Source organism: Lutra lutra, chromosome 4 (assembly GCF_902655055.1).
Source record: "Lutra lutra chromosome 4, mLutLut1.2, whole genome shotgun sequence".
In the NCBI taxonomy this organism is placed as follows: domain Eukaryota; kingdom Metazoa; phylum Chordata; class Mammalia; order Carnivora; family Mustelidae; genus Lutra; species Lutra lutra.
The window spans coordinates 128563048-128581948 of NC_062281.1; the positions used below are offsets into that span (position 1 = coordinate 128563048).

The window sequence follows — 18901 nt, forward strand, 5'->3', positions numbered from 1 at the left end:
ACCCTTCTCAGAGATTTATTAAATCTGTTTGAATATTAATACGACTTCTTATAGTCAGTCTTCAACCTAAATATTAACTATGTGTGAATACACACCTCTGTTGTTACTCTATTATTAAACTATGGATACTATATCATTTAGTGCCTGCCTTACTATATCTGCATTTAGATATATGAATATATACTTGAAAAAACTTTTCTCATTATTCTTTTTAAATTCAATAGGCATGACGAAGTCCACATTAAAAAATCAAGTTATTTCTAACTTAGTGGAAGCACTTGAGAGCCACTACCTTTTAGAAGAATCTGGTATAAATGCTTATGATGTACACAGGAAAAATCTATTTGTTGAGATTCAATTATATGATTTTTGAACCTTTCCCTGATAACAAATATTGTCATTCATGGCAGCCTATAGGGATAGTTAAAATCCTCAAATTGTAAAAGTATGCTTTAGGAATGTCTTCTCAATTCTGCTGAAAAATCAATTTTTTTACGATGCCGAAATTTATAGAATTTCCTACCCTTCTTCTTTTTGTAATTTTTGTTTTAGTTCTGACACAATGTAACAAGAAAAAAGTACTTTCAGTAGATTTCTCTATTGAAACTTTTCTGCCAGATCCTGTATGTGGGTAATGGGCAATTTGCATACAAACATATTCTCGACAACACCCAGAACCATCAAGGCAGCTTAAGTGTATTCTTTCTCATACCCGTGGGTTATTATTACGAAGGGACCCACGTATGCCATGGGGGAGGGGAGGAGTGGGAAAGGACCAGTGTGTTAAAGCCAATTATGTCTCATACATAAAAGTGCACGTTTTAACTACTTGAAAAAAGTTCACATTTATTTACTGTCAAACCGTGTTAAACTTTACACTGGATATTAGTGATGGGCTCATTATTAACAGGTTTACACAAAGGGATGAAAAGATAAGCAGAATTTTGCGGAAACAATTTACATTTCATTAGAACTTTATCATAAAATAAATTAATTACTAAATATAGGCAGAAGGAATATGGAAGAGTAATATTTATGTTTTATTTTATTTTTTAAAAAAGAATAGGCACCTTTTGTTCACTAGAAAGTTTGTGAGAAGTGCCCAGTGCCCTCATTGCCCTCCGTTCAAGAATAAACAGAGAGGTAACACAGACTCTTTTCTAGATTTCCCCACATTTGTGCAAGGCATGGCGTAACTGGCTTCGAAGAGTTTTTTTTCCCCCATAAAACGCGTTCTTTTGGCAATAAGAAGTTTAAATGTAAGAATAAAGACTAACTGGTCAAAGCAGAACACTGTGTACAGTGGAAAATAAGTGAAAATGGGTAGAACTTACCATGACAGAGTGTAAGAAAAAACATTTCATAACATATGTGCAACCAAGAGCTTTTCACAATATTTTCTTCAAACTCTTTAAAATTATTTTAATGACAATTATATTTCAGTTGGACACAAATGTATTTATTTTACCCTAGCAATAGAACAAAATATAATTTCTTTAGCCATTTCTCATGAGAATAGTTCATTGTACAATTGAGGAAACATATGAAATAAGGCCTGTGGCTTGATTGCTAGTGGTTAAACATGTTTTCAATCTTTGCCTTAATGTAAAAGATTTGCAGTGAACGAACTGCAAACTGACGCAGAATGGCTCTCCTGCTTTTCCAAGTCTTGTCAGGAACAGTAAGGTACAGTAAATTTGTCCCACAGGATTTTAAAGCCTACGTCTTGTATATAATACAATGCAGGCCTACAAAAACGGTGCAGCCATATTTACAGATTTAGTTCACAGACTGCTGCAGTAGAATGGCTGGAAAAGTTTTGTTTTGCTTGCTTCACAATTTCTCTAAACAGCAGCAGAATCTTAAAATACCTGGTTGGCATCTCTTTTCTTTGTAACAAATAATCATTTTAGTATACTCTGTGTATATACAAAGTTTCTGTACGTTCTATAAAAATTCACAGAACTTCAAGGTTCAGTCATCTTTTTACACTGGAGAACCACAGGTCAACAGAGCCATCTCTCCGAGCAGAGTCTGAGGGAGCTGCATTGGGCCAGCGGAGTCTTTATTAATACTTGCCTGTGGCCCCTGGAATTCCTTAGCTGCTCTATTAAAGACTCGTGACCAGCTGCATTTGTCCTTCTCTAACGTCTCCTTCGGGAATACACCCTTCCTTGTTAATGGGGATTATGTAACCATCACTATTGCCCCTGCTGATCTGGTAACACATCTGAAGCTGATGGCCAGCTCCAAGATTTGGCATGCTTTTATAGTAAATGTCCTCGTTCTCACTCCTCCTGGAAGGAGAGAGGTCCTCTTCCATGTCAGGGCTGCTCTCCTGGTAGGGGGAGTCTCTAAGATTGGGCATGCTTGTATAGAGAGAGTCTCTGTTGGGGGACTGGAGGTGGTCCTCCGCCTCAGCGGTCAGCTGGGAGACGTAGCTGTCAGTCCCCTCGGGCTTCACCTTCTTCTGGGGCTGGTATAGAAGGGAGTGAGTCCGCTGAGGAATGAGCGGCGCCTCAAGCTCCTTGTGGTGGAGCTCCAGCCCCGGGTTGTCGCCGTGCATCAAAGAGGAAGCGTCGGCCACGATCGCGTCGTCTTCGCTGCTGCTGCCGCCGATCACAGGTTTGACTGGCAGCGTGAGCTCGAGGTTGTGAGTCTTGCTGCCGCCCCGCAGGTTGTTGTGCACTAACTCTGAAATGATCATCTTCTCGAAAGCGGTATCATTCAGACTTAGTCCACAGTCCACGACTTGCACGCTGTCATTATAGTCCCCCTTGCGCAGTGAGTAGCTGTTGTTAAAGTTACCATTTAGCGGTAGAGTATCCATGGCACTTGTATCCCTGGCATTGTTCAGTGAATGTCCTGAAACGGGAAAGGGGGGGGGGGGTTCCGTTACTGCCGCTGTTCCTTCCCAAAGCATCGTTACTTCTTTTGTACAAAACTTTTTAATGTCGTTCAGGACAAAGTTGTATTTGAAAGCTAACACTTGAACAGTGCCAGGCTTTCCCGCATTCCCAACGGTAAACAGTTGCAACCCCTTTGATAAAAGGAAGAAGTGTGAAAGAATAATACTGTTTTCCAGGGAGGGAAGATGGCATACAGAATATTATTTGATCAATTTCGGGGAGACGGTAGTTATCAATTGATTTTTGGTCAAATCTCTGACACTCTTACAAGGAAGACTTCACTCCATGCCCTTGCATAGTTAATGCAAAGCAATTCATTAGTGACATTTACATTTTAAAGTACGAGACTATGGTTCATAAAAATAAAATTAACAGAATTTGTCCTAAACAACACTAAATTAAAAAAGGAATAAGTCACATACAAAAACCGAAGGCAAATGTACAACAGAAACCCACATAACTGGCAAGCAACTTTTTAAATGACATTCTAACATTTCCTTTTTCTGGAGATGGAGTAAAAAAAAGAATGAAAAAAATGGACAGATACAAAGAATCATGTTCAACGAAGACAGCCATTTCTCACACTGACGGGACCAAGGGCCCACAAGCACCATCCGACAACACGATAGACAGCAGGTGGAATGACTCACTTTGGACAACTCACATCATGTCTGTCTGCTCAGGCTATCTGGCCTAAGAGTAGCTGATATATAAAAGAAAGTAAAATGATTTATTGTAACATGATGAAGAATTTCTAAGCTTCTCAGCAACTTAGTCAGAGCAAGGGTTCAACAAATTAGATTACCAGCAATAGCAGCCTTTTGCTTTTTCATTTAATAGGTATCGTTTTGATTTTTTTGTTTCCTTTTGGTACTAATACTCTCTCTAATCACAACGGCCCCAGGCTCCTAATGGTCAAAGTTTGCCTGCAGCCCTGCAGTTGCATCAGCCACAGTGACAGCACCGAATGAACCAGCAGAGTCTACTGTACAAGACTGGCCCACAGACACCATGGGCATGGAGGTTAGACGCAGAAATGTTAGAGATTTCTTAAGTATGGGTTACAGAAATCAAACCAATAATAGATATTAACTATGGAATGGGAAAAGGGTGTCAGCCTTGGCTAATATATATTTATCTCTAAAGGAATGAAAGACTGGATAAGTCTGCTGAAGATATGAAAAGAGGTTTAGAAGGAAAAAAAAGATGGTAACATGCTCTCTTGGAATCAGAGTTGTATTTTCTACAGACACATAAACATGTAAACTGAGACATCACAGTGCTTCTCAGGCAAATGAAAATAAAAAGTTTTAGAGAAAATTAAATGATCTGCAACATGGTAAGTTAGGTTATTCATTCTCAAAATCCTAGAGAAAAAAAAAATCACTTGTTTACAGATAGGTCTGGAAAAAAAAAAGAATGAAATGATGTTACTGAATGACACTGGCCACTGTGAGGCTGCTGCATTGTATGCAAGGCTTGGAGGAGTCGAGGAAAAATTTCATTCTTGGAAAAAATAGGAAATTTCCCTTTTTAGTGCTGACTCCACTCTTAAAGCTGCAGATTATCCTAGAAAACTCGATTTCATGACCAATAAATATGTGGGAACTGTTCAATAACTTCTCATTAGCAGAAAATGAGTAAGTGTGTGTGTGTGTGGGGGGTATACCTGTTGGTGACTCGTTTTATTTTAAAAAAAACTCTGATCCAACGTTTACATTGGAAAAACGGACAATTTCATTTTTACCAGGCTCCACATATAACAAAATGAAGTTATTACAATAGTATCTGTAAGGCTTCCTTTAGTTTGATTGACATAACTGTTTAGCTTCCTAATTCATGCATGTGCCACCATCTTTATTTAGAAAACATTTGGTGTTTAAGTTCTAGGTGACACACAGATCACTTGCTAGCATTTGTTTCCTCTATCAAGGTTCAATCTTGCCATTTTTCTTTCCTTTTACCATTGCTTAATAAATATAAAAATATATACTGGGTAATGCAAAAGGTGTTTTCTATGATATACTGCAGATTTAAGCACATCTTTGACTGGTTTTGAAGAGGCAACTTTTTCTGCCCAAGTTCAGGTAATTCACTTGAAGACTTTCCACAGCCTATAGCAAGATTACTGTGGGAATGCAGAAATGATAAGTCAATTATTAAGCTTTCTGGTTGACAGCACCTCAGGCTTTAAAGAGCAAATTATTTCAGCATTGCATATTCTTAAGTATGGACAGCATTTGCTACAGACCTCTATTACTGACAAAAGGCAGTACAAACAGATGTACTGTTTGAATTTGGTACCAGTTTAGTTGGAAATTGTGAACCACTTGCCCGCTGAGTCTACTTCATGACTGCTAGTTATGTTTTAATTGTGCCGGTTAAAAATCATGCTGAAAAAATTTACATTTGATAGGCAAAGTTAAGTTTGACTCCCATACTTGTCTCTCTGTAGGTTGCTAGAGGAAAGCATAAGGAAAGTAAGAAAAACAAGAGAATGAAAAGAGAAACTGCAGTTACGTTAAAAAAGAATTTAAGAAAAAAAAAAAAAGGAAACAAAGTTCTTTAATTTAGTGGCAAATATCAATCACAAATAAATATTACGTGCTAGCAATAATTATGTGATAAGTTTTACTGAAGTCTTGCAAACTGTCTTAATATTAAATGCTTTTCATTTTAAAAGCTATTAGAAAACATAGTAATACAGGATGGGTTAGTGACAATCTCTCCCCCTCCCCCAATAAACAACTAAAGGTATAAACTGACTAATAGTAACTTCATTCTCAAAGTTTTTTTCTTTTTTTAAGGAAAAAACAAACAAACAAACAAAAAACCACTACCATAAAGCTGCACTATACTATAGTTTGGTTACAGTGATAATGCTGGATGTAGTTTTCTATACCTAGGCATCCAAATTATCTTTATTAGCTAATTCATTCCAGAAGCAAATTCTGTCTGCAAGCTTTAGGGTAAACTGAAGAGTATATTACATAGATAGGATACCTCTAAATGATATAAATCTTGAAGATGGGCTCTCGGACCATGTGATGTCAGTCCTGTAATAATATATTAAGATTTATGCCACCTGTGTTAAAAACATGGATAATTATTGGTAAATACTATCATGACTGAATTTTTACTATAATATAGTGCAGTTTTAGAAGCCTGGCATGGGCAATACTGTAATTCTTTAAACTGAGAAATTAAAGATGTAATAATAAATATATGGCAACTTGAGTACTCTAGAAAAGGGGCAAAGATCAGAGCTCTGTTTAGCAGCAAAGAAAGGTAGTTTTATTCGTAAGTATAAGCACACCTGGTGAGTTAAATACAGGAGCTGAAGGGGCATTACATACAACTGTTTCAGCGAGCAATGTGTTATAGGGGTTGTTAGTGCCGTGGGGTCGAAGAAGAGGGTTTGTTAGTAGGTAATTGCCAGTCATTCCTAAAGCAAAGAAACAGAAAAAAAAAATACATCAGTTCTCTTATTTTTGTGTTACAGTTGCAGTAAAGTACTTTTTGTATTCATCAAGGGTAGCAGACAAGCTGGCAATGGATTATCTGCTGAAATTTTCTGACTGTATTTGAACTACTAATTTGAAGGAGAAAGGGGAGAGGGAAGTTAAATTTCAGTAATTCACAGGTGCTTTCTAAGTCCCCCAAGTAAACACCTGCTGAGGATGACATTTACTAATTTATACAAAATCACTTTTAAACAAAAATGGCAATTAAATGCACAGAGATCAACATTATGTTTCAAGATGTTACTGCTTAATATTAAAAACCTAACCACTGAGGCCCAGAAGAGGGAATCTCAAACTTTCAGATTTACAGGTGTGGGATTATCCCTCATGAAAACATCTGTGTTAATATCAACTTTGACACAAGCAGGAGGAAAACAACTTTCACAAACAAGTAAAAAGTACGACACACTGCACAAAGCTTCTCTTAGTAAATGCGAGAGCACACATGCCAAGGGGGAAGAAAGAGACTGTGTGTATAATGAATTATTAGACCATTCACAAACTCCATATAGTAAGAATTTTCATTCCGTAATCTTATTTGCCAGGTTTCAAAAATGAATCATTGAATAATTCATTTCCTTTTTGATAGTCATCTTAACAGAATTAGGTAAAACATCAGAGCAATGGAATAAACACACATTTCACTCATTCTAATTGACAAATTACAAACCTTTCAATACCTATCAAACATATGTTTTGCATAGCTAATGTAATTTGACTAAAAATACTTTAAAATTCAAGTTGGTTTTGATGCCATACATACTCCTTTCTTCATTTTAAACCAGAATCTCATCAGAACAATGTCAACAGTGAAAAATGTCTTTAATACTTGTGATAAAATAGAACATGTTCTATATTACAAATCAATATATCAAAACAAATTACCTGGATAAATTACCTTTTTAAGGATGTATATATACATATATACAATAACATTATTTTTTCATATCAAATTCAAATTTACTAAGCTTGCACTCAGGATTGTGTGTGTCTACGTGCACTTGTGTCCTTATCCTGCTTAATTATTTTATTTGCCAACTTATTTTAAGTAATAATTCGTCATTTATACAAGTTTAAAATTGTAAACACATTAAAATAGTAATTCAAATAGAAAAAACTGCTTTATAGACTCTCATGTATTTAATTAGTTGCTTATGAAAATTTACTATAAATGTTTTTGACACTTTTTTACTTTTGGAAAGAAGTGTAAAGTAAAATAATTTTACAAATAAGAATTTTCACCATAAAATTGGCAGTTTAATGTGAATAGTAGTTATTCTAACTATATTAATGTTTTAAAAAGAAAACTTCCACAAATGTCTCAGAAAAGATAAATCTGTATTCACTAAAGGAAAATATTTTTAATCTGTGGCAAAATATGTTCTTAGTAATTACTTTTTTTCAGCCTTATTCTGTTACTGTGGAGTTTAAAGTTCTACTTTTTGCATTACATTATTGAGTAAGACGAATTTATATGTACTTTCATAAAGGATAAAAGTTGACTCAACAGGTTTAATAGCTTGTGATATAAACCCATTCGAGAGGAAAAAAAATCAGTAGTTTCTCTAGAGTTATTGTAAATTGGCAAAAGGTACAAAATTTATATTGTAAACTCAAATTTTCCTAGTAACTGACCTTGATTAAGTGTTGAAGTGCTATTGATGTCACCTGAGATAAAAGAAGATTCAGACTGTTTTCTCACAGTGTCATTCCACATCCTTCTTATACGACTCTATTAATATAAAATAGCAAGACATATGTTATGTTAGTTTCCCCAACCTCACCTTATTAAAGACACATAAAGATCTACCCTAAACAATCTGTGGAGGATTATCTGGTGGCTGTTAAAAAGAAATGTGTGTTGATTCTGGTCTAAAACTAAGGAAGTCTAGAACTGAAGAATGAATATTTAATCTTCCACTGTTCGTGGAGATGACAGATTATTTAACAAATGTTTAGTGAGTGCCCACCATGAGTACCATGCTATGTGACCTCAGGGTATCCCAAAAATGATCATATACATCTTAAAGAAGTTTCACTTCTCAAAAATGATGCTCACACCTAAAGAAACACCTTGAATAAATACTTAAGAAGAAATTAAGACCAAAAAACTAAAAAAGCAAGTATTTGCTACCTAGATCATTATAATGAGGAGACAATTAGTGCATCTGAACAGAACATGTCTCGGTAGGCTTTCTATAAAGAAGGTTAATTAAAGATGTTGTCAAATTCTTTGTTACCTGTGTGCCAGAGGAATACCGAGCACTAGTTCTGGTGGTTGATGCCTTCACTGAACTGTGGGGGCTCTCAGTCGGGAGGCCACCGCAGCAATAGGAGTGTCTGAAGCACTTGCCATATTCTTTTCGTACCTGCATTGAATAACCACGAGACCGAGAGATTAACACAAACATACTTGCTTCTCTCTGTCGCTCTAATTAAATGAGCAGTGGAAACAACTGAGAAGAATAAGTTCACTGACACTTTTTTGTGGAGCGAATAAATTGAATTTCTAAAATCAAGTTCAACTGAAAATGCTGAAATAGTAATCAGAAAAATATCTTTGCCTACCAGACTGGCTAGTAGGAGCTTCAAAATGTGATGTAATATGTGAAAATGTTTGATGCCTTATTGTTACACAAATGTTATTAATACATACGTAATAATGTTTTAAAGCTTTATCTATATACTTAGCAACCCCGATTTTATATTTTATGCTAAGAAAAAAAGGACAAAAAATTAGAACTTTCCTGCTTAATTACATTTAACCACTCATAATCCAGTCATTTAAGTTTCATACGCTTCACGTCCTTTTAGGTAGGTCAATACATAAACTTCTTTTACCGGATTGCATACTTTCGCAGGTAACCTCTTTATAATGACAAGACTACTTTGGCACACGAATAAAGAAGAAAGGGACTTTGATACATATGCTATTAATTAGGATGGAATGTTTTCTTCATTTCCGATGTGTCTAGCTTTAACATTTAGTGTAGAGAGTCTAAGATGCCTATTCACTTCATTAGCACACAAGGGAACTATTTATGCAATTTCCAATCACATTAATGTGTTACCCATGTAATTTCCCTTTTCCCCTGAAGCTAGGATATATGAATAGATAGGAAAGCTGTTAAGCCTAAAGAAAGTTTAAAGTCAACTTTAAAAACTGAAGTCCAAACAATTGTAAAGAATAGGGCCCCACCTAGAAAGGTGGTGCAGAATTGGGAGGAGTGGAAAAGAGGGCTGGATTTTGTGCAGCTCTATTGGCCTATGAACAAGTTCCGCTCTGGCTTAGAGCCAGACTGAAATTTGAACAGACAAGAAGGAGACTCTGCGTAAGAAATTACTGTCTTTTTTTTTTTTTTAATTTATTTATTCGATAGAGATCACAAGTAGGCAGAGAGGCAGGTAGAGAAGAGAGGAGGAAGAAGGTTTCCCCGCTGAGCAGGGAGCCCAATGTAGGGCTTGATCCCAGGACCCTGGGATCAGGACCTGAGCCGAAGGCAGAGGATCTAACCCACTGAGCCACCCAGGTGCCCCAAAGAAATTACTTTCCAGTAGGTTGCCAAAAACACTCAAAAAGACTCCTCCCTACCCCCCCACCCGCACCCCCTTCCCCACCCAACACCATTCTATTCTCAGTATCTGCTTGCAGACCCAGGACTTCGACAATTATTCCTTGAAAAATTACAGAATTAAAGTTGCTAGATGACTTTTTAAACCCAAGTGCACTTGCATTTTCATCCTGTTAGCCTTATTTAACTACACCTATTAGAACAAATAACAATGGGCTTGAACTTTCAAAGCATTTCCTTGGCCTAAATATGCTCACTCAAGCAGTAAGAAGCATGATTTTAACTAACTCATTTTGTATCATATTCTTAGCCATTCATACTGGCAGCACCCAACAGGACATACCCAAGACTAGGTAGAACGTGTTCAAAGGGAAGTCTAACACATTGTTCAAAAAATGTGATTTTTAATTAAAAAGCACAGCAATGGGGTGCCTGGGTGGCTCAGTGGGTTAAAGCCTCTGCCTTCGGCTCAGGTCATGATCCCAGGGTCCTGGGATCAAGCCCCACATCAGGCTCTCTGCTCAGCAGGGAGTCTGCTTCCCCTCCTCTCTCTCTGCCTACTTGTGATCTCTGTCAAATAAATAAATAAAATTTTTATAAAAAAATAAAAAGCACAGCAAAATCTCTTTGTTCAATTAATACACATAACCTGTAGAGGAAATAATTTATGCTTTATGTTAAACACTTTTGGAAGAAATTATGATATGTAATCCTATACACGTATACAAAAGGCTCGTTTGTGTAAGGTAAAGTAAAAACCAAAGTAATTACAAGATTATACCTGTATAATGTTTAGAAAATTAAAGTTCAGTGTTATTAAATAACACCTGATACCTCACAAAATTTTTTTTGGGACATTTCATGGCTATTAACTGCTCTGAAATGCTGTATGACCAAGCCTATGGCAATCAAAATGGTATTTTATCCAAATAATACCCTCCAGTGTTGGTTTTGCCTAATGCCTATATTGCTGTGAATGTACATTATCTATCAGTATTGCACATCCCACTGTCATTATCTCAAAATTATAGCTTACTCAACAACTGATGGAAGTAACAACACTATCATCTTGTCAGGACTGAAAACATAATAGTTTTCACTTTCAAAATTCTATTTCGCTGTTCAATTTAGTGACCAACTAGTAATAACAGAATAAAAAGACTATATTAGATATGCAGGCAGAGAAAAGATGATACCTAGTTAAAAGGCGGCTAAGCTATTCTCTTAAGGTTTACATCTTCTTGCAAGTTTTTCATCTTTAACTTTAATTTTTGAATCATTTTTGCTGACCCCAGTTAACATAAAATCAGGACAAAATAATAAGATGTGAGATATTAAATTACTGGGTTTTAGATTTTTCATGACGACTCAAAAGGTAACATTAATATTAATTTTTTGTATGTCTGGTGCTTTTAAAATTAAGGTCATTTATCCTTATGTTCAATTTCGTTTTGGAACACTGCATTCCCTTTATCAAGCAAAAAATGAGATTATTTGACCTTTTATTATTTTGTATACTTTTTTTTTTAAGATTTTAGTTATTTTTTCATGACAGAGAGAGAGAGAGAGAGGCAGAGGCAGAAGAAGGAGAAGCATGCTCTCTGTAGAGCTGGGAGCCCGATGCAGGGCTCGATCCCAGGCATGACCTGAGCCGAAGGCAGACACTTAACCAACTGAGCCACTGAGCCACCCAGGGGCCCCTATCTTATATACCGTTTGCACAAAGCATGTTTGTAGACCCCACTAGCAAAGAAGAAATCTTAACATCAGTGTCTAATATTTTCAAAGTGAGATCCAAAAAGATGATTGGTATTGACTTATTTTATATGTGAAGCCTGAATTTCCAGACATGCATGACAATTAATTTATGATTAAATATGATTCTATTTAGTAATATGTCAGCTGTAAAATTGTAAAATCTCCATTTCATCTCTGATTTTCAAACCAAAGAACAAACAACTAGAATCTGTAGGTGTCTTCACTTACTTTCTTTTGGAGAGCACAGTGAAAGATGAAAATGAACACTCCCTGGAAAGCATTAAAGATGGTGAAGAGATATGCCATCACAATAGTCTCCTCATTAATAAAAAGCAACCCAAATGACCAGGTTAGGCCAAGAAGACATAGAAGAGCAAAAGCGCCAAGCACCCAAGACCTGAAAAAATAAAGTGAATTTTATTAACAAGTTCAATGAGAGAACACCACATCACACTTAAATATTAACATATCAGTAGTAGCGGTTGACTTTCTCTATGTTCACATTCAAATTCAACAGCATTTTGGCTTTAACCTTTCATTGATTAGAGAAAGAACAATAGCATTTAGTACTGCAGCCTCCAGTGAAAACAGCAACAGCAGGTATGACCTTTTCTTACTCCAGCATTAACAAGGTATCAGAACTATATTAAAATACAAGGTGTAAAACATCCCCCATGACTTTATTGTCTTTTATGTGCATTTTAGTCAAAGAAATTAAGGAGTCCTTAATTAGTTTACTCCTGTCTTTTTATCCCTGTGGTGCACTCATGACACTGAATAATGTGACACATACAGAAAGGTTAAATGGCAGATAATCACTTCACACCTAAACTGTAGATTCTAATAAACTGATCTTAGGTGAGCCTAAGGTATTTTAACTAAAGCATGAAGAAGCCTCGCTGAAATGGGACAAAAATATGAGAACAACTTTAAATTAAAATAATTTTGGAGAGATTTCATCATGAATAGCTTAAGGAGAAAAGAACTGTAGAAAATAGGACGGAATGGAAAGGATTTAAAGTCAGTGCATTCCATGTCTAACTAATGATCTTACTTGATAAATGGCTTATTATCTTCATAGCTAGAAAGCATTATAAGCAGAAAAGAGAAACAAAATTATTAGACAGAATTAAAATAGAAAGTAATAAGAAAGCATTTATATATTTTATAAATTAGTCAAAATTAAGAAAGTCAAAATGCAGAGGCAAGCAATTAAAAAATAAAGGCATATTATAGTTTTAAAATACTACAGCAAATTAGATATTCCAAAATAACTATAAAAATTAAGGGCAATTCATGATATTGACGGATTTGTAAAAAATATAAATCATGCCATAAATTTGTTAATGTAGGGTTCTACCTTACCCAGGTAAGTCCGTATTATAGTAGCCATCACAAACACGGTAATTACTGGTGTAGATGAGAAGACAGAAAGAGGAAAAGGAAGAAAAGAGAGAGATGCTAAAGATTAGCTCTCTCTCTTACCATGCAACATGCAATGAAGCTGGCACTAACCTATCTAAAACATCTAATTTTTTAAAATAAAAATTACCCTTACTATAGATCTGCCATTTTTTACATTACAAATATTTTTCACAATCCCATTATAACCAACTTGAATAATACCTCCTCAAATCTTAAATTAACTCATATCTAAAAGATAACTCTGAAAATCCTTCCATAAATGACTTAATGAATCAACAGCTATCAATTATTTAATTAGATAGCATTTTCCATTGATAGGATATTGTAGTTTTTATCCAATATTGAAATAAAGTAAACATTTCTTTAATTATCATGAAAAACAACAGATAATCTCCAAGTTAACAATAGTAATAGAGTAAATTATCTTAGGAAAACAAGATTAGAAGTAGAAACTGCTCAGAATCCTTAAATCAAAAAAGTCATTTAACAAAACAAACTTAATATCATCACATCAGCCATGCAAACAGCAACATCATTTTGAACTGCATTTTAAATTTAAATGAAATTGCTATGGTGATATGGAATTTCCACAAAGCCGCTGAAACAATTTCTTGGCTCTAGATCAAGACAGAAATCATTATCTAATTTTTGACCAATGTCTGTGACATGGTTAACAGTGAGACTCAACCTTGATCAGGAAAACTTCATTCTGAATAATTTCTACAGTTGAAGGAAAGCATTTATGTATTCTCTGTGGAGAGTATCTTTCACTTAGTTTGTCAAGCACTAAAATTAAAATACTAAATACTTACTTAATGTTTTCCAACCTGCTAGAATCTGGTTTCAAAGTGTTTGAGTGCTTCACCATTTTGCATAATGTGATCACCAGGAAGATAATATTTAGCTGTTACAACAAATAAAGAATTAGACCACTGTAACCACAGAGTAAAAAAATGAGCAAGTTTTGCAAATACACTTAATGAGTTAATGCAGCTAAATATCAATGACATGAGTATATAGTAGACATTCACTGACTCAATTTTACATAGGCAATGATCAAGTTGAGTCTAAATAGAAAATACTCTAGCTATGTATGATCGATTTTTTTAATAGATCATTTGACATGAAATTACAACCTCATTAAATCAGCATCATGTGGTGATGATTAAATAAATTAGAAAATCTAAATTAGTTTCCTTAGCTAGAGGTACTCCAGGGCCTAAAAGCCATCTAATGGAAACACTGAAGTGAATTCTTCAGAAGGGACATTTACATCATGTAGCTTACGAGAACTACGGGATTTGGGACCTTAAGACTTAGCTGAGAGTCTAGCTTTTGATTTTGACTGATTAGAGGAAGATAATTACATTTGTATGATCTATTTGTAAGGTAATTGTGAGAATCAAATGAAATAAAATATATGAAAAATTATGAAAAAATACATGAAAAATATTTATTAGTTCCAGAAAGACAAACTTTTAAAATATTTTATATATTTGCTACTAAATGGTTAAAAGCCATCAGTCCTTTTGTTCTTATGCCTCTCTGTTGAATGGGTGTAGGAAAATTCTGAAGAAAGGCTGCCTTGAGTCCCTCTAAACACTGAGTTGTGTAAAGAATCTAGGTGCAAACAAAAGCAAAAAGAGGAAAGATGGAACCAGACATGGAAGGAAAGTTTGGGACATGTGCAAGTGAACTGAGAAGAAAAGACATGTTTTGACTGAAGAGAGATAATGTGTGCAATTTTGCATTTGCTTGTACAGAAACCTAGCAGAATGCCGGACAGAGGGAGGGCAGTTCCATTTTTACGCTCTAAAAACAGAACTAAGCCTGATCACTCCTGGATTTCTTTGACATTTTATTTACTTCTGATTATTACTTTTAAAAAGACAAAACAAAATTCTATTTTGTGAGCTTTACTTGGCTTAGACAGTGCAAGCCCCAATGGTGTATTCAGGAAAGGACAAACAGGGACAAAAGCAATTCCTTGGTGGTAAACACTCAACATAATTTTGTTATAATAAGATGATCACTTTTACTGAGTCACAATACCATCTGATAAAATGATAATGCTGTTTTACTCATTCATCACTACTTCAGATTTTGTAATTAGGAAAATTTATATAGAGCAATAAATAAAATTTCCAAGTAGTTCCTAATGAGGAGTTTAGGAACACAGTGAAGGCTTTCATCTAAGCTGTTTATCACTCATTTTGTCAACTGTGCCTTATTATTTCTCTTAGATGTAGAATTTCCTCTTAAGGGATAAAATGAGGTCAATGGGTATAATTTGCAAGTGTTGGCAGATAGCATTCTATCGTTTCATGTTAATTACTTAATATTAACAAAAGAAACTCTCTGTTTAAAACACCTACTTAAACATTAACTTATTAAAATACTTGTCCAGAGAAAAAGCAAACAAATATGTAGAAACACTAGCTTTATATTCTAATGATTATTCCAGGTGGTCACATATAAATAAATGTTTACATTTTCAGAGATATTACAATATAATGCAATTCATTCAACTAATATGTATTGACCTTACTGCTCCATACAAGAATGTGCCTATTGTATTGCACGTAAGATATAATTTCTACCTTTGAAAAGTTAGGGAGATCCTTCTGAGGACAGTAAATAGCGGACTTAGTTTCTAAAGATGATGGTACAGTACATCTCTAATTTTTTAAAGGCAAAATAAACAGTTTTTTACTTTTTATTTTATGCAACAGTAGGTCTTAACTAATAAAATTAGAGAATGGTTACCAATAAGAACTCCAAATATCCTAAAAACAAACAAAACAAAATGCAAATAAACACACTGATGCAACTCTTAGGGAAAAAAAGCTGCCCTGTAGATTCAGAGTTAAAATCCTTTAAACTTCTGGACCCTTCTTTTTGAATGTCGTAATATAACCATTTCTTTCTTTCATTCTGTAATTCTGGACCTTGGATTATTTCTTCCCCCTTCCTTTTCTTGCACAATTTCGTAAAACATATAGGGCCACAATTTGGTGTTCATCACTTCCTAAGCATGTTAATTAACCCCTCAGGAATAAGTAGTAGTGGTAGTACACTCCAGGAAGGAAAAAAGTTATACAACTTCTTTGTAGAATTGTATAATGTAAAAACTACAAGAAAATAAAGAACACGAATTTGGAAAAATGTGGATGTATAAGGTATCATGTTATGAAAAGAAAAGGAGTACAAAATGTGAAATCTTGAGGATGAACACATACCAACATTTTTCAATGAAGATGACCATGTTAAAATTCTGAAGTAAAATAGTTACTAAAGAACTAACACATTTTCAAATAAAACTGAAATGAAAATGGAGTCTACCCACTGAAGAATAGAATTAAATTTAAATATGATACAAAGCCATTTCTTTCTTTCTTTTTTTTTTTAAGACAGAATTAACCAAGTTGAATGTGACACAGAAAGCCTATCTTATTTAATCCTTAAAAAACAACCTGGTAGATAGATACCTCTTCTCTCCTTCCTCTCGTATCACTCTACTGAGGATTGTTAACATTTATATGTGTTTAGTGCTTCTTTCTAGTTACAAATATAGTACATTCCCTTATAATAATCCTGTGTTCAGAGGTAACAGGAAGCACTTGGAGAGTCAGTTTACATTCTAAGATGTTAAGTACCTTGCCAAACATTACTTAGGTGCTATATAATATCAGTGCTGGGATTCAATACACTTTGTGATGGCTCCATAGCCCAGCAACTTTACAGATAGAATTAACCAGTTTATTCTGGTGAGAAAAGTAAGAGTCTCTCCTAGAAAGCAAAAACATTCTAGTTTTTTATTTAAAAAAAAAAAAAAAAGGATTCTACGTCTAGAAAGAGTCATCCATTTTAGAAATCACTCAGAGATGATGAGTGAGTTGAAGATAAATAATAAATTCATATATAAAATACAGCCTCAAGGAAATTCTGAACATAAGAGATGTGCTCTTCAAATGACTTCTACCTGATCAACTTGCTAGAATAACTAATTCTCTCTTTCTTTGTTAAACACTACCATCCCATGATCAGCAAATGACTAAAATGTCCACACGCTCCTACTCCCAGTAGACAAACAGTATGTTTAACAGTTAGTTCTGTTTTCTCAAACCTGTTTGTGTTCCACTCACATAACTAAACATCACACAAACTCATAATTGAGTCCAAAAAAGGACTGTCGTTTCTAACATAGTAGAATTGAATGCTTCAAAAGATGTTTTAAAAGAGAATCTTTTAAAAAACAATTAAAAATAGTAGAAAAATAATCATAAAACCACAGAAAGATTTTTGCACTCAAATTGTTTCAAGGATATCTGTGATTTCTCCAATTTAAAAAACCAAACAGAAGAATTATAATTAGCACTCTAAAATTTAAGTTGCCAAGAAATTTATAGTTATATCCAATACTAATTTAGACTTGGAAATACAACTTGAAAATATACAAATAATAAAGCAATGGTGTCTTCAACAGGACAAAAATACCATCATTTCAAGAAAAACTAATTATGAAAAAAAGCACACAAGACATACTATAAACCATAATACACAACAGCCTCCCCCCCCCAAAAAAAGCTAAACATAAGGTACTTTTCTTTTCCCCAAATCCACATTAAAAATTTCACTGATAATGTGTTTATTAGTCTTACTAAAATAATGAAAAAGATACTTATGTCATTTAGGTATTGAATATTTTTATATTATCACCAATATGTATGACAGTAAAATGCTTTCTGGAATTAAATAGAACAAATCCTGAAATGTAAATAATTTTTTAAAAGGAAGTTTTAAAGTTCTTTCTCTCCAGTGCTAAAATATATATATATTTTTTCATAGAAAAATTATTGTTGACTGTGATCTTTTTCAGGAGGTGATACACTTCATAAGAGTCATGATTCTGTAGAGTAAAATATTTTTTTCCCTCTCTTCTTTTCCGTTCTCTTAAAATGTAACTAAGGGAATCAGAACAAGAAATTGAAGGGCAAATAGAAATATCTTTGATTAAATCTATCATTCCAAACAGTCACAGGCAAAAAAATGTTAGTTTCAAATGAATCACTGATTGCAAATCTGAGTTGTTCCTTCTTTGCATTTTCCCCATAACATAAATGGTTCTTTCCAGCCATAAACTTCTGGGCTGCTGCTGCTGCTGCTTCTTTTTTTTTTTTTTTCCCCTTTCTAATTAGAGTAAGTGATCTCTTTCTCCTCACTTTTATTTCCTCTCAATTTATTTTCCTGCATTTGGTATGCATTTAAAAAATAAAAGAAATCCCAACCATCAGAGGAATTTCTCCTATTTCTTCCAGGAAAGCAGGCAAAAAGCCAGGGAGAGAAGAATGTCTCTATCATCCAAGTGCTGCTCTTCTCCCCTCAAATTCCAATGCAACCACTTTTTGTCCACTTGTTTTTTTGTTTCTTTCTTTCCAACATAAATACCAGTAACCTTAAACCGAGTACATATTTTGGGATAGGTTGAAAGGCATTACGCATCAGTGAGAAAGGAAAAAGACGGAGTCACAACTCTGTATACAAAGAACCTGGAAAGTGCATGTCATGACTCAATCATTCACAGAGAAGTCACTAGTTAAGTACAGCTGTAGGACTGTGTTATATACGAAATACCAACCCACCAAGCTTAATGCCCACACTGATGATTAATTTTAGAGATGAAGCAACTCATCCAGGAATTAATCAGATTTTA

At 34.5% G+C, this 18901-nt stretch overlaps 1 protein-coding gene across 16 annotated transcripts in view; it reads right to left on the reverse strand.

Moving 5' to 3' along the window:
* Positions 1-826: 826 nt before the first annotated feature.
* ADGRL2 (adhesion G protein-coupled receptor L2) overlaps positions 827-18901 on the reverse strand; it is a 388797-nt gene continuing 370722 nt past the window's right edge. For 7 of the 16 annotated variants that reach the window (XM_047725544.1, XM_047725542.1, XM_047725545.1 and 4 more), the window contains 6 exons: positions 14001-14092; positions 11992-12160; positions 8674-8802; positions 8069-8165; positions 6226-6354; positions 827-2865 (listed from right to left, as the gene is read on the reverse strand). In XM_047725544.1, the coding sequence (XP_047581500.1) occupies positions 2111-2865; positions 6226-6354; positions 8069-8165; positions 8674-8802; positions 11992-12160; positions 14001-14092 (1371 nt within the window). In that variant the 3' untranslated portion in view covers positions 827-2110. Of the gene's footprint in view, positions 2866-3559; positions 5369-5912; positions 5995-6225; positions 6355-8068; positions 8166-8673; positions 8803-11991; positions 12161-14000; positions 14093-18901 lie in introns of those variants that run through there. The other 9 variants (XM_047725555.1, XM_047725553.1, XM_047725556.1 and 6 more) reach the window with 6 other exon arrangements.